This window comes from Podarcis pityusensis, assembly GCF_964106645.2.
Source record: "Podarcis pityusensis genome assembly, chromosome: 7".
NCBI lineage: Eukaryota > Metazoa > Chordata > Lepidosauria > Squamata > Lacertidae > Podarcis > Podarcis pityusensis.
The window spans coordinates 40,950,968-40,963,179 of record NC_138031.1 but is presented as its reverse complement, the minus strand read 5'-3'; the positions used below and the strand labels follow the sequence as shown (position 1 = coordinate 40,963,179).

Here is a 12,212-nt window from a genome sequence, read left to right as displayed (position 1 = left end):
TCGAGGTAACTCTTCCAGGTTAGCGGAGTTTGTAACCTGAAGCATTTGTAACCTGAGGCGTTTGTAACTCGAGGTACCACAGTACTAATGGTGATCTCAGTTCTCTGACTGTAATCCTTATACTGGATAAGGTGTAGCAGTAAAACTGTTAGCACATTTCAAAGCTAAACAGGGTCTGGTGTGGTTTCAAATTGGATGGCGGATTGAGTTTTGAGATGGCTGCTTTGCAGGCGGTTGGACCAGATGACCCCCAGGATCTCTTCCAACTCTACAATTCTATGATTCTATGAAGGAAAAACAACAACAAAGACAGCAGGCTCCAGTGCTCACTAGTGCAAGTTCTTAAAATTCAGAGAGAATCTTTGCTCTACCACTTTTTCAAGTCCCTAGTTTTTGAGTGGTTTGGATTTTAAGAATGAGGCATCTCTAAATTCTGAGGACTTGCAAGCTTTTCAAGCTATTGCAGGAGGAGTTTCTGCTCTGAAAGGCACAGAACTCTAATAAAAAGCATTGTACCAGTGATCACCAGAGCCTATTCCCCTCTGCTTTGTGTTTTTGTCACCTTTAAGAGAAATATTGCAATGATTAGGGGAGCCCCAAGGTTGCAGAAGTTTAAAAGACTTTAAGAAAAACCGTTAGGGGGCGATGATCCCCAAAACAATCCAAAAAGGACTGAGCATGCTCCGTGAGGAAATAATAGCAGAATGAAAGCGGGGCAATGGAGTGGCATGTCTGGAACCCTGATCAGGAGCACTCAGTACTGTAGGAGGTTGCTAACTTTTATAGCCCTGTGAGCACGTTTAGATTTTTGAGTGAGTGCTGTGGGTTCCACCCCCTCTCACCATTCCCCCCCCCCTTTCCCCTGGAGCAGCCCTCTGCCCCTTAGGACACAGAAAGAGAAAGTGCACACATACGCTTCACTTTTCCAAGTGACCTGGGTAAAAGCTGGATTTGATAGCATTAATCTGAGCCTTGAAAAGCACATACAGTGGTACCTTGGTTTAAGAACAGTCTGGTTTAAGAACGATTTGGTTTACAAACTCCGCAAAACTGGAAAAAGTGTCTTAGTTTGAGAACTTTACCTCAGTCTACGAACGGAAGCTGAACGGTGAAAGGGCACCGGTGGCGGGAGGCCTCATTAGGGAAAGCGTGCCTCAGTTTAAGAACGGTTTTGGTTTAAGAACGGACTTCCGGAACGGATTATGTTCATAAACCGAGGTACCACTGTGTAGTTGAAAGAGGAAATGGGGAAGAGTGCTACTGCTTCAACTTCCTCTTTCAGCTCTATGTGCATTTCAAGGGAGAAAAAGATAGGCAGCTCTACCACACATGAACAATAGGGTAGTGAGAGGGGCTCAGAGACTTCACAGGTGCCACGGGCACCATGTTGGTGCCTCTGCCATAATGCAACTTCCCCCCCTCCCAGGCCCCACTTTTTATTTACTGTCTGGCAGATAATGTGACCCTATTGACAACTTGGTATTTAGGAATAGCTTGCTCTTTATACTGTGAAAGAGCCTACAAGAGAAGTATTTGTATAGTTTCAAAAAAGAGAGTACTATTGAGAAATTAGATTATTATTTTTAAAGAAAAACAAATCACAGCTAGGAAATAGGATCTGCTGCAACAGTTCTCTTGCTTAGAAAAAAGAAAGAAATATGTGAAAGGTTAATTGTGAAAGATATTTTATTTTAATTTTCCATTCCCGCTTTACTATTTTCCCCACGAAAGGGGGACGGGGAACACAAAAGATCCTTGTATGATTCAGATATATTTACAAAAAATAACAAAGCAGAATCATAGGGGCTGACTTGTCAGCTGATGTTAGGAAAGAGAAATCTGCAGCTAATCAGCCTGGCTGAAGCAGCAAAGGTCACAGCAGTCATGATGAGTTATTGCAGAGGTGTTACGCCATATAGTCGGTCTCTTCACTAAAAGCAGTCATGAAGAAAACAAAATTGCAGACAGATAAAAAGACATTTTCTTCTTTCGTCATTTCGTGCATTAGTGTTCCACCACAAATTTGTCTTTCTCTGCTGTCGTCCATCATGTCACATTCCTATTTGTGAGCAATTGTTAAAGTGCAAAAAAGAGATTTTTTTTCTTTTAAGGTGTGGAGGTTGGGAGAGGAACTGACTTATATTTTAAGGCCTAGTACTGACATAGGGTAAGCCAACAGCAGATTCCCTGCTGAACTCCTAGAATAATGCAAGCACAACATTTTGTGGCCAGAATATCTCTCATATTTTGCATGAGATGGAGAAAAGTGAAGATGGTTACTACTATAATAGCACAGCATCTTTCACCCTCCAGGTCTGTTGAGTGGAGTTGAGGGGAGTGTATACAGGGCAGCTACAAACGGAAATTAAAAAATTGGTGGGATGTAATTGTGGCAGAGGGGACAAATTCTCTTGAAGATGGTTTATTCTTTCAGACTCTGACTAATTTCGTATAAAGTTCGGTTGGTGGTCACCTTGATGTTTTGGCCGTTTGTCTTTTTCTTCACCACAGCTCACTTCCACTTAAGCATGCCTCTTTCCCTGCAAGCTTTCACAGGCATGGTTCAATTTGCTCACAAATTTATTTGGAACACTCTGTCACAAGAGACCAGGGCCCTGCGGGACTTGACATCTTTCCGCAGGGCCTGCAAGACAGAGCTGTTCCACCAGGCCTTTGGCCAGGGCACAGCCTGACTCCCTCCCTCGGCAATCTTCGCGGAGCTCTGGCCCAATGGTTGCCAGTGGCTTGAATTAATTAATTTTATAACGAATGATTTTAGACTGTTGTTTATGCTGTACTTTTGTACTGTTTTATTGTTGTTAGCCGCCCTGAGCCCGGCTTCGGCTGGGGAGGGCGGGATATAAATAAAATTTATTATTATTATTATTATTATTTGCAACATTGACCTGTGCTACATGCATGCTTCACTGCCACCTGTTCATTGGTGGTGACAAACAGCTTCATCTCTTTTCCTCATGACCTTTCCCCTTTCACCCACATCCGTGCTTCCACCTGCCTCTTCAATATTTTTTGCCTGCCTGACTCACCAAAGTCTCACTTTCAGCATGCCCAAACTAGATCTTCATTCCAAGCCGTGTCTCAGATGTTGATGTCTCCAGCCCTGTCTGAGAGGAATTAGCCAGAACAGTGCTGGCCAACCCATGCACACATGAACTCACATGGAGCCTGTGCTCCAGCTGATCTCTGTTATTTGGGACTAACTTAAGCAGAAAGACCCTGTACTGTGGTACCTCTGGTTATGACCTTAATTCGTTCTGGAGGTCCATTCTTAACCCGAAACTGTTCTTAACCTGAGGTACCACTTTAGCTAATGGGGCCTCCCGCTGCCACCGCACCGCCACGCTGTGATTTCTGTTCTCATCCTGAGGTAAAGTTCTTAACCTGAGGTACTACTTCCGGGTTAGCGGAGTCTGTAACCCAAGGTGTTTGTAACCCGAGGCACCACTGTAATTTTTCTTGGAGTGGAGGAGGGAAGCTCTTGTTCCAACAGCTCCTGCCACTTTCTGCAACTACCTTGCTGACCTCTTTTGCCACAACTTTATGGAAGCATCCAGACAGCATGATAGTCTTTTGCTACTGCAGAGCTTGTCATGCACTGCAGCTTTTAGGAGTACGGGCGGCTTGGCGTCCTTCAAGTCATGAGTGCTTTAAACAGGTTGCTGAAATTTCTGTGCCAGAGCTGATCTTCCAGGATTCTTGCCTGAGAACTCGGTTTACAAGGTCTCCAGTTGACTGACGTTGAGGGAAATATATTCTTCAAAGTGTACAGAACACTGCCATTGTATTAACTTAATGTCATCTTATTCCTGAAAGCTTTTTCAAGGGGCTTGAAGATCAATTCAAACATTTTCTCAGTTTGGTCATGGGCTTCAAGTAGCAGAAGGACAGCTGCCTACCACTTGTGTACCTTTGTCCTGCTATAACACTCCATCTGATTGGTGCTGGCAATTTTGACACATAACACAGCAGCGGGTGGCATGGTGGGGCACAGCCTGACCCCTGGTCAGTTGCATTGCTGATGCTTACAGAAGATAAGTGGGGAGGGACAAAGTGGCAGCAAGTTTGGCTCTGTTCTGTGCTAAAGTACCAGATGGATGCAAAAGTACTTCAGGAGGGTGGAAAGCCAGACTAGATAAATGTGGCCTAGAGAGATGGGGTGTGATATGGGGAGTCCCTACACCTGCTACATTCATACATATTCTTTTAAAATGTTATGTACCCTACCTTTGAAAATACAGGAAACTAATGGTCACATGGGAATTGGTAGGCATACTTTTTAAAGAGTATGTTAACTATTTTAAGTTAGTGGCTAATTTTAAATGGATGTGGTTCTATTGTTGTAGCTGAAATGTCGCTAAAACAGTGAACCATCCTTTCTGCCACCCCTTCACGCCCATTCATCTTCCCCCTGTTTTCTGTGGCAGAAAAAACTTATTGGAAGTTCATGCAAACTGCAGCAGGAAATTGCCTTTGCAAAGTCAGGTGAACTGAAGCAAACCAAAATGTCTCCAAAGCAGATAGGAAACAATGCTACATTGAGCATCTGTCGATGCTGTAACTTTCACACAGGTTTACTGTTTAGAAACTGTCATGGAAAGGAAAAGCTGACACAAACAGAAACCTGATTGGAAACCTTAGAACTTCAAAGTGATTAGCTCCAACATGTAGAGCATCTCAACAAAGTACCTAACATTTCTAAAGCAATTTGGGTAGCTTCACACTGATTTTTATTTTAATAATAACCAACAATGTATATTATGTGTATTTGAGGTAACAGTATTTTTTGATTAGAATTGTAACAGAATGGTAATTGTAGGCAGACTTGTTCTCTTTATGGTTCAGAATTAATTGCTTTCCATTCTTCTTGATGAATAAAGAATTCAGAACAGAAGTTGGCCTGATAAAAGGCATTCCCTGTTCTTCACCTTTGGGATCAAATGCTAGCAACACTTCTAAATTCATATTGCTCGTGGGTATTTGCTGTTTTAATAATCTGCTGCTTCATTCCACCCTTGCTGGGCTGAATGACAACATTGTCCAAAATCCAGTGAGAGGATTTTATTTAACAAACAATAAAACTAGAACATCAGTGTTTGTTTAGTTTGCAATTTATTAACTGCACGTCACACTTAACAATGTCAAATATTGGAAGACTCGACTAATGTGGATGATTGATTGGCTGCGAAGTGCCAGGCAAACTTAGATGATATTAAAAATAATTCTGGAAAATAGACGTTCTACACTCATGGACACTACTTCTTGTACTGGGGTGGAATTAAATCATATGAAGAAGCTCTCCAAGAAATACCAAACAGTATTTAATTGATTTTATTTATTTTCTTACATTTGCTGTATATCCTACCTTTCTTCTATCATCAAACCCAAGGCAACTTACATGTGGTTCAGAGGTGGTCTGTCATCCAGGTAACTAACCAGCCCAGACCAGCTTAGCTTCAGCAAGGCAATGGATTCATGTGCTCTCAGACCATACCCTAGTTGCAACTTTCCTGCTGGTGGGATATTTAAATTAATTTTTATGAAAATAAACATTGTTATGGGACAAGTGAAGCCATATTGAACTGTCATGGATTCACTGACAGCAGTGGGATGAAATTGGTTCACACGCCCATGAAAATGGCTTGTGGGCTTCAACCACTATTTCTCAGAGCTACGATGCGCTGTTTGGAGTGGTAAGTACTGCATTCTTATTTGTTGTGGATCAAAACTAAAATCCTGCTTCTGTCCTTACCTGCTAATGTACATAGTAACAGATGGGGGTGTTGCAACCGCCTGCTGCAGAGTCCTCTTACAAAGACCATGCAATCTGAAACACAATGGTAATGAAATGACATCTCATGGAAGAAACCAGATGCTTTGTGTTCAGTCTCATCTGCTTTCTTTACTGACCTACTTTTTAACTCTTCTTAGGACTGCAAAGCAGATGCTGCGGGCCTGACTCATGCCTATGTAATTTGATCCAGGGCACGTAAAAGCGTTATTCACACTTCTGATACAGGGTTTGCTTGTGTCATTCACCATGCCACAATGACAGAGTCAAATCCTGGAAAACATAAGTCAAGCCACTAAAAAATAAAATTTAAAAAATCCAGTGTTTACAACTCCTTTGTGGTTTAGTGTCTCTGGCTAGTTCTCTGCTGAAATGCTAGCTCATAGACTGAGCCTGGGAACCCCTTGGACCTTTGAGCAAGTTCCGCCACCCACTTCCTTGTGCTGAAGTAGCAGGAGCCACTGCTAGTATTGTGTGCCTGCTGGAACTTGTGGCCTGGAAATGACTGGAAATGATGGCAGCTCTACCAGAGGTACAGCAGAGCTGCTAAGTGCATGAGGTATGAGATGGATGGTCCCCAGTTCAACTTTGAGATCTGCATGGTCCCAGGCAATCTGGTTACCTTTCAGGCTCTGCTCTCTGCATGTAATATAGGGATATGCAGGGTTGTTATATGGATCACAGGGTCGCCGAAAAGATGCATGTATTTGCACCTAGGGAATGAAATACAGTGTCTAAGGTTAAAGTCCTAATGGTTAAAATGGGAGAATTAAACACATTTAAATCTCTTGGCTTGAAATCAACAAGACTTAAAAGGTCCTTTATTTTTGCTGAACCACACTACATTTTTTCTGATGATTTAATCCGGAAGGCCAGCCACTACAATGGGAATTATTGTTGTTATTATTGTTCATGTTGCAATCAGAATGCTTTTGATGGCCATGGAGTGTCTCAAGCATAAAAGGTACAAGTTAGAGGAGGGTGCTTTCAATCATCTTCAGACTGAACCTGCATTCAAAGTAATCATGCTCCCTGATCCTATAGATATCTGCAGATGTGAGGGATGTCATCACCTCTAAAGATGTGATTACATCATTGCTACAACAGCATTTTTTGGTGGGGAAACTGAGCAGTTCCATCTTACTGGGCGTCCATTGTAATCCCACTTAAATTGCTTATTTGCCATATTTCAGGCACATTGGGCTACAAAAATACTGTCCCTTTCAGGAAGGTGCCTAACAAAGCGATGATCACAACGACCATATTTTGATTTAAATTTTCGCATTTATTGCTTGGAAAGAACACTTAAAAATTTGGAAATAAGCTTTTTAAAAAGGGTTGGAGGTGTTGCTGATTAATATGAAATCAAGCATTCGCAGTAAGAAATTAGTTTCAGGGCCATTGAGCTTTGATATAGCAAGGGAAATCCCAAGTGTAGAAAGCAGAAGCACATCAGTCAATGCAATTGTGCTTCTGGATGTGCATTTACATCCACAGTTCATTTGGAGCCATCAGATTGGCTTGTTATGTCCTTTGACCGCTTGGTGTGTAGTGAGACCATGTACAGTCAGATGGCATACTTTTATTTATCCTTAATTATGCAACCATATGTTTTGTAATCAAGATAACAAAGTCCTTTTAACAAAGGACTTCATATCAGTTTGCTACAATTATGAGGAACGGATTTCAAGATTGGCACTTACATAGTTTACTGCATTTTCATATTTTACTGCATTTTCTCCAGGAAACCCAGAGGTGCAAGATTTCATTTCTAAGATCGTATCCTCACTGGTTACTAGCATGACTCTGTTAAACTTCAGAGATGGGATTTTTATCAGGGTCTTGAAGACTGTTCTTTGATCAGCCCTTAGCCATAGAGATTAAGACCTACAGACCTAGTTCACACTGACTCCAGCCTGTACACAGAGATCCCACCCCCACTTGTCATGCTTTCCTACTGACAATCAGCACCAGAGTCCATGTGTGTGTTGGGGTGTGTGGGGAGAAGTGGGTGCAGATGGGACTCTGGGTCTCCTAATGGAGGAGAAATTGCACAGGTATTTCTTAAAAATGTTTATTTATACAAAAATTATTTCTAGAAAACAATACAATTTGTATCCATACTTTCTTCAAGATATCTATAGGCGTGGCTATAGATAATATTTTGATTCAGAACACATTCAGCCATATAAAAATAAAACTATTTACATTATGTCAATAAACAAAGGTATTCGTTTTCTTTCTTTTTTTAAAAAAGGCACTGGAGGGTATTGCTCAGGCTATTGCATTTCCTTTGTGCATTTAGGAAAAAAAGCTCTTAAGAAATCCATTGTCAAAATCCCATTAACCCTCATGCTTGCACTTATTCCCATTTGTTTTTATAAAAACAACAACATCACAAGTTAACAATCACAATAGTTTTTTTTTTTAAAGAAGTGTGTATCAAGCATGTGCCTAGGAATGTCTGCAGTGACAGTTTTACTAAGGCACATACTGTTAAGACAACTGGACATACATTCTTGTTCTCTTCTAATGATGACATCTGTAGACAATTCAGGGTGCTGATCAAGAAGCACACTATTTAAGAAATACCAGCAACCTGTCCTATTCACCACATAATGACTTGATATAGAAGACACTGGAAAGCACCTGTGATATTTGGTATCTGGCAAAACTTAGTTCTGGAATGTAAATTTTAGTTTTTTTTAAAAAAAAAGTTGTCCATTTGGCTTTTCCATCTTCCCGTATTTAAGTTCTTTTGATTTCCTTTGTATCACACAATTGTCAAGCTTAACAATTGAACTAAAAAGCAATTTGATGTTATTTGCATCTTCCAGTGGAGTTGTTGAGTTGGGAAGTAAAATATAAACTGCCTCCAGGGCTGAGGGTTCCTCCTGTTCTGTTGAAAAGGAGTAGAGAAATGTTCAGAGCCCAGGCAAATTCAGTGAGCTACACAGCAGCCAGATTCCTCATGTTTGTGCAGAAGAGACATTCGGGAGAAAGTTTTTGAACAGTTTTTGCATTGGTATTTCTTCACATCCGAATGGGTCTGCAAGTGGGCCCTCAAATTTGACCTGTCTGCAAATGCTCTGTTGCAATGAGGGCACGAAAAAGGCTTCTCTCCTGGAAAGAAATACACAAAAGAGGTTTAATCGTTTTAAAGCTCAAGTAAGGAACTTTCTGTATAAATGGGACAAGTAGTTTTGCAGAGGAATAAAAAAAACATCGTGCCTGTGAAAATGGGTGTTTGGGTTCTATATATTATTAAAGGGTCCATTCATTACACTGCAGGCTGTCCATTCATTATTTCATACTTTTCAGAGTTTGCAGGATTCATGGTGCATTGAATGACAAGCCACTGACACTTTCTGCTGCAGCAGGTGCAGCCAGTGCCTGCAGGCTGGGCTCCACCCAGCATTTTCATATGTTCCTTCCATTCATTTACTGTATCCTGTGCAACGCCTACTGCTGCCCAAGGCTGTAGTTTACATGCCATTGGTGTGAATGGCAGAATTCCCATCAGATTGAATGCTTCAGCATTGCACTCTGCTTCCTTGGAACAGAGGCAGGACAAGGAGTAGCAAGAGGACTCACTTGCACATGATCAATAAAAGCTTGCAATTAATGCACAAGCTACTCAAGTCTGTGAACATTTTTGACTTACACTCTGGCCCTAGGCATTGTTCACAGAAGTAAGTGCAGCTGAGTTTAGTGGGGTTTAAAGGCTATACAGCCAAATTCTCTTTGGAAATTAGGCTGACTGTCCTCAGTGGAGCTTCCCCCTACTGAACGAAGCACAGGACTGCAACTTTAAGGTGTTTAGTACCATTGAAGAAAATCAGAAATTCTTTCTATGATAAGTGTTTGAATTAGAGTGTAATTTGTCTTAAGGTTAACTTTTGTTGCTCACAGTGACATTCATCTTGTATTAAGTTCAATGGGACTTACTCCTAGGTAACTGTAAATTCCAGCTTTGGATTGCAGTTTGCAGATTCGTCTGTGCCTTCAAACCCATTAATCTGGAATCCAGTTGCACTGTCAATGGAATGGAACTTCTATTTAAAATACAATCCTTAATTCCCATTTATTTCTGTGGGATTTACTTCATGGGATCAGGTCCTTTGTGTTTAGCACTGAGATGCCAGATCTTCTAAATGACTTTCTACAGTACACATCTTTCTTACATGTAAGACTTATTGCTTTCTGTGGAACTCATTTCCAAGAACTGCACATTTGATTAGAGTGTAAAATTCTGTGCCTATATGCTGACTAAGGGGGTTTGCTGTGTGCATTGCTTGGATATAATGCTTGACTGCAGATTATTGCATAGGGAACCTGGTATTTCTGCATACTTCCTTCTCTCTTGTTTGCTGTCTGATCTGTCTACCTTGCACCTGCATTCCTTCCAAAAGCGTGTTCCAACACTCATGTTGAAGCATGGAATTCTTAGGGTCAAATGGATCCCTGTCTTGTGACAGCTTGCCGAAGCAAACTTTAAGTTCTCTAAAGTGAAAAAGTGTTACACCAGTACATAAGCTGACCCACTCATAAATGATTTAAAAAGAAAAGAAGTCTGGTGAACATTTAGCAGAGTGAACAGTATAACTGGAAAACATGAAACTGACCATAAAGCCCTATGGATTTTTAAAAAATGGAATTGTTGCAGCAATACATGCTACTGCAGCAATACATGCTATGCACAATCACATTTCCCCTCTTACCGGTATGTGTTCTGATGTGTCCTTGAAGTAACCATGGTCTAGAGAAAGCCTTGCCACAGATCTTGCAGACACAAGGTAGTGTGTGGGTCCTGATGTGCATCTTAAGAGCTCCTAGGCTCACGTATTCCTTGTCACAGTATTTACAGCTGAAAGATTTCCTAGACTGGGCATCACAGTGCAACTGCTTATGCTTCGCCAGTCCAGAGAAAGTTGAATAGGTCTTATTGCATAAGCTGCATTGAAATTTCTCTGCTTCAGTTGCATGAGGGTCGGAAAGTTTGGACTGGATCCTCTCTTCTTCATCACTAATGGGACTCTCCGAGCCACTGTGATCCTTGGATGAAGTGTCAGAATGTGGAGGTGGGCTGACTCTTCCCAAAGACGAAGGGTATCCGGAGAGAGGTGAGAGGTCACTGGGTAAAGGGGAAGGCAGCAGCCCAGTTGTAGTCCACACTGTGATGGGGTTGTAAGCAACTGAGCTCAGGATCTCAGGCTGTGGAATGATAGGCATGGGGTAGCTCTCATAAAGGTATGGGGAAATGATCACTGGAAGAAAAGAAAAAAAGAGAATCATTTTAAGACAACAGAGATTTTTCTCTTTATAATAGCAGTACAATATATCCAATACTCATGGAGACTGGAAATGATGAAATCCTACTGACATTAGTCTACTCCAATGAAACACACAGAATGAATGTAACGTTCTGTAACTTTAGATAAAACTTTACATAAGTTGGGAGGTCTGCTCAAAGTAACAGCTTTCCTCCCCAAGCCTCTGCTGCAGCCAGAGGAAATCCAGCAGTAAAATCCACATCATTCTCTTACATTTCCAAGTCACTCATTTTGCAACAGAGAGAGAAAAAATTTTTCAGCAATGAAGCAAACTCCTAAGTTGAAGTTTTAATTCTGTTGGCACTGACATTTTTTAGGGGGGAAGAAGAGAGGGGGGGGGGGAGAGAGAGAGAGATCTGTAAAAAAAGTTTGTTAAAAGTTTGCACCAGGCTATGAAAAGTCCCACTTCAGCAGCAACAATCAGAGCAGTTAGAATACAGCTTTCAGCCCTGGATTACCTGTGTGAGTATCCAGTTCACCATAGTTTGGCTTTTTGGAAGAGTTGAAATGTTTCTTGACCAAGAAGGATCGTGGCATCTTGAAATGCAGGGCTGCCTTCTTCCCGAAACCTCCTTTCAGCTTCAGAATAACGGTCCCCAGCTTTTGGGCAGCAGCAGCAGACAGAATCACTGCTTGCACATTGGTCCTCTACAGCATTGTCCTCTCTGCTCACCCCATGCAGTAAAATTGTGTAGTGCAGGGCTCTTTGCAAAGTGCTGTAAATACCCACTCGTCAGGTGCAGGAGGGGAGGGTCAGGGGTTTCCTTTTCATCCAATCACTCCTGATTTGCTGAAGTTCTTTTACAAACTCTGCCTGTTTGGCCAAGAGACTTATTCCTTGCTCTTCGCAAGGAGGATCCAATCCCTTCTAGGAGCTGAGGACTTGGGTCAGGTTTCAACTCCTCCCACTGGGATAGCTGTGAAGAACAGAGGAAGAAGAATCTCTTGTCAGAGGGAGCCTAGAAAATGTCTTAGAATTCCTGCCTACTAGTGGGGCTAATTTAAGTAGGTTCAGTAAGGGATAAGTTTAGATTTCACTGTACTTCCTCACCTTTCTCTGGAGTGCCTTG

The 12,212-nt window shown here is 41.6% G+C and overlaps 1 protein-coding gene across 1 annotated transcript; it reads right to left on the bottom strand.

Annotated features, from left to right (window-relative positions):
• Nucleotides 1-7,869: 7,869 nt before the first annotated feature.
• Nucleotides 7,870-11,956, bottom strand: SNAI2 (snail family transcriptional repressor 2). Its single transcript, XM_081013806.1, has 3 exons — nt 11,601-11,956; nt 10,531-11,076; nt 7,870-8,932 (listed from the first exon to the last, which is right to left on the bottom strand). The coding sequence occupies exons 1-3, from the start codon at nt 11,677-11,679 to the stop codon at nt 8,751-8,753; spliced, it is 807 nt and encodes a 268-aa protein (XP_080869932.1). The 5' UTR covers nt 11,680-11,956; the 3' UTR covers nt 7,870-8,750.
• Nucleotides 11,957-12,212: the final 256 nt, after the last annotated feature.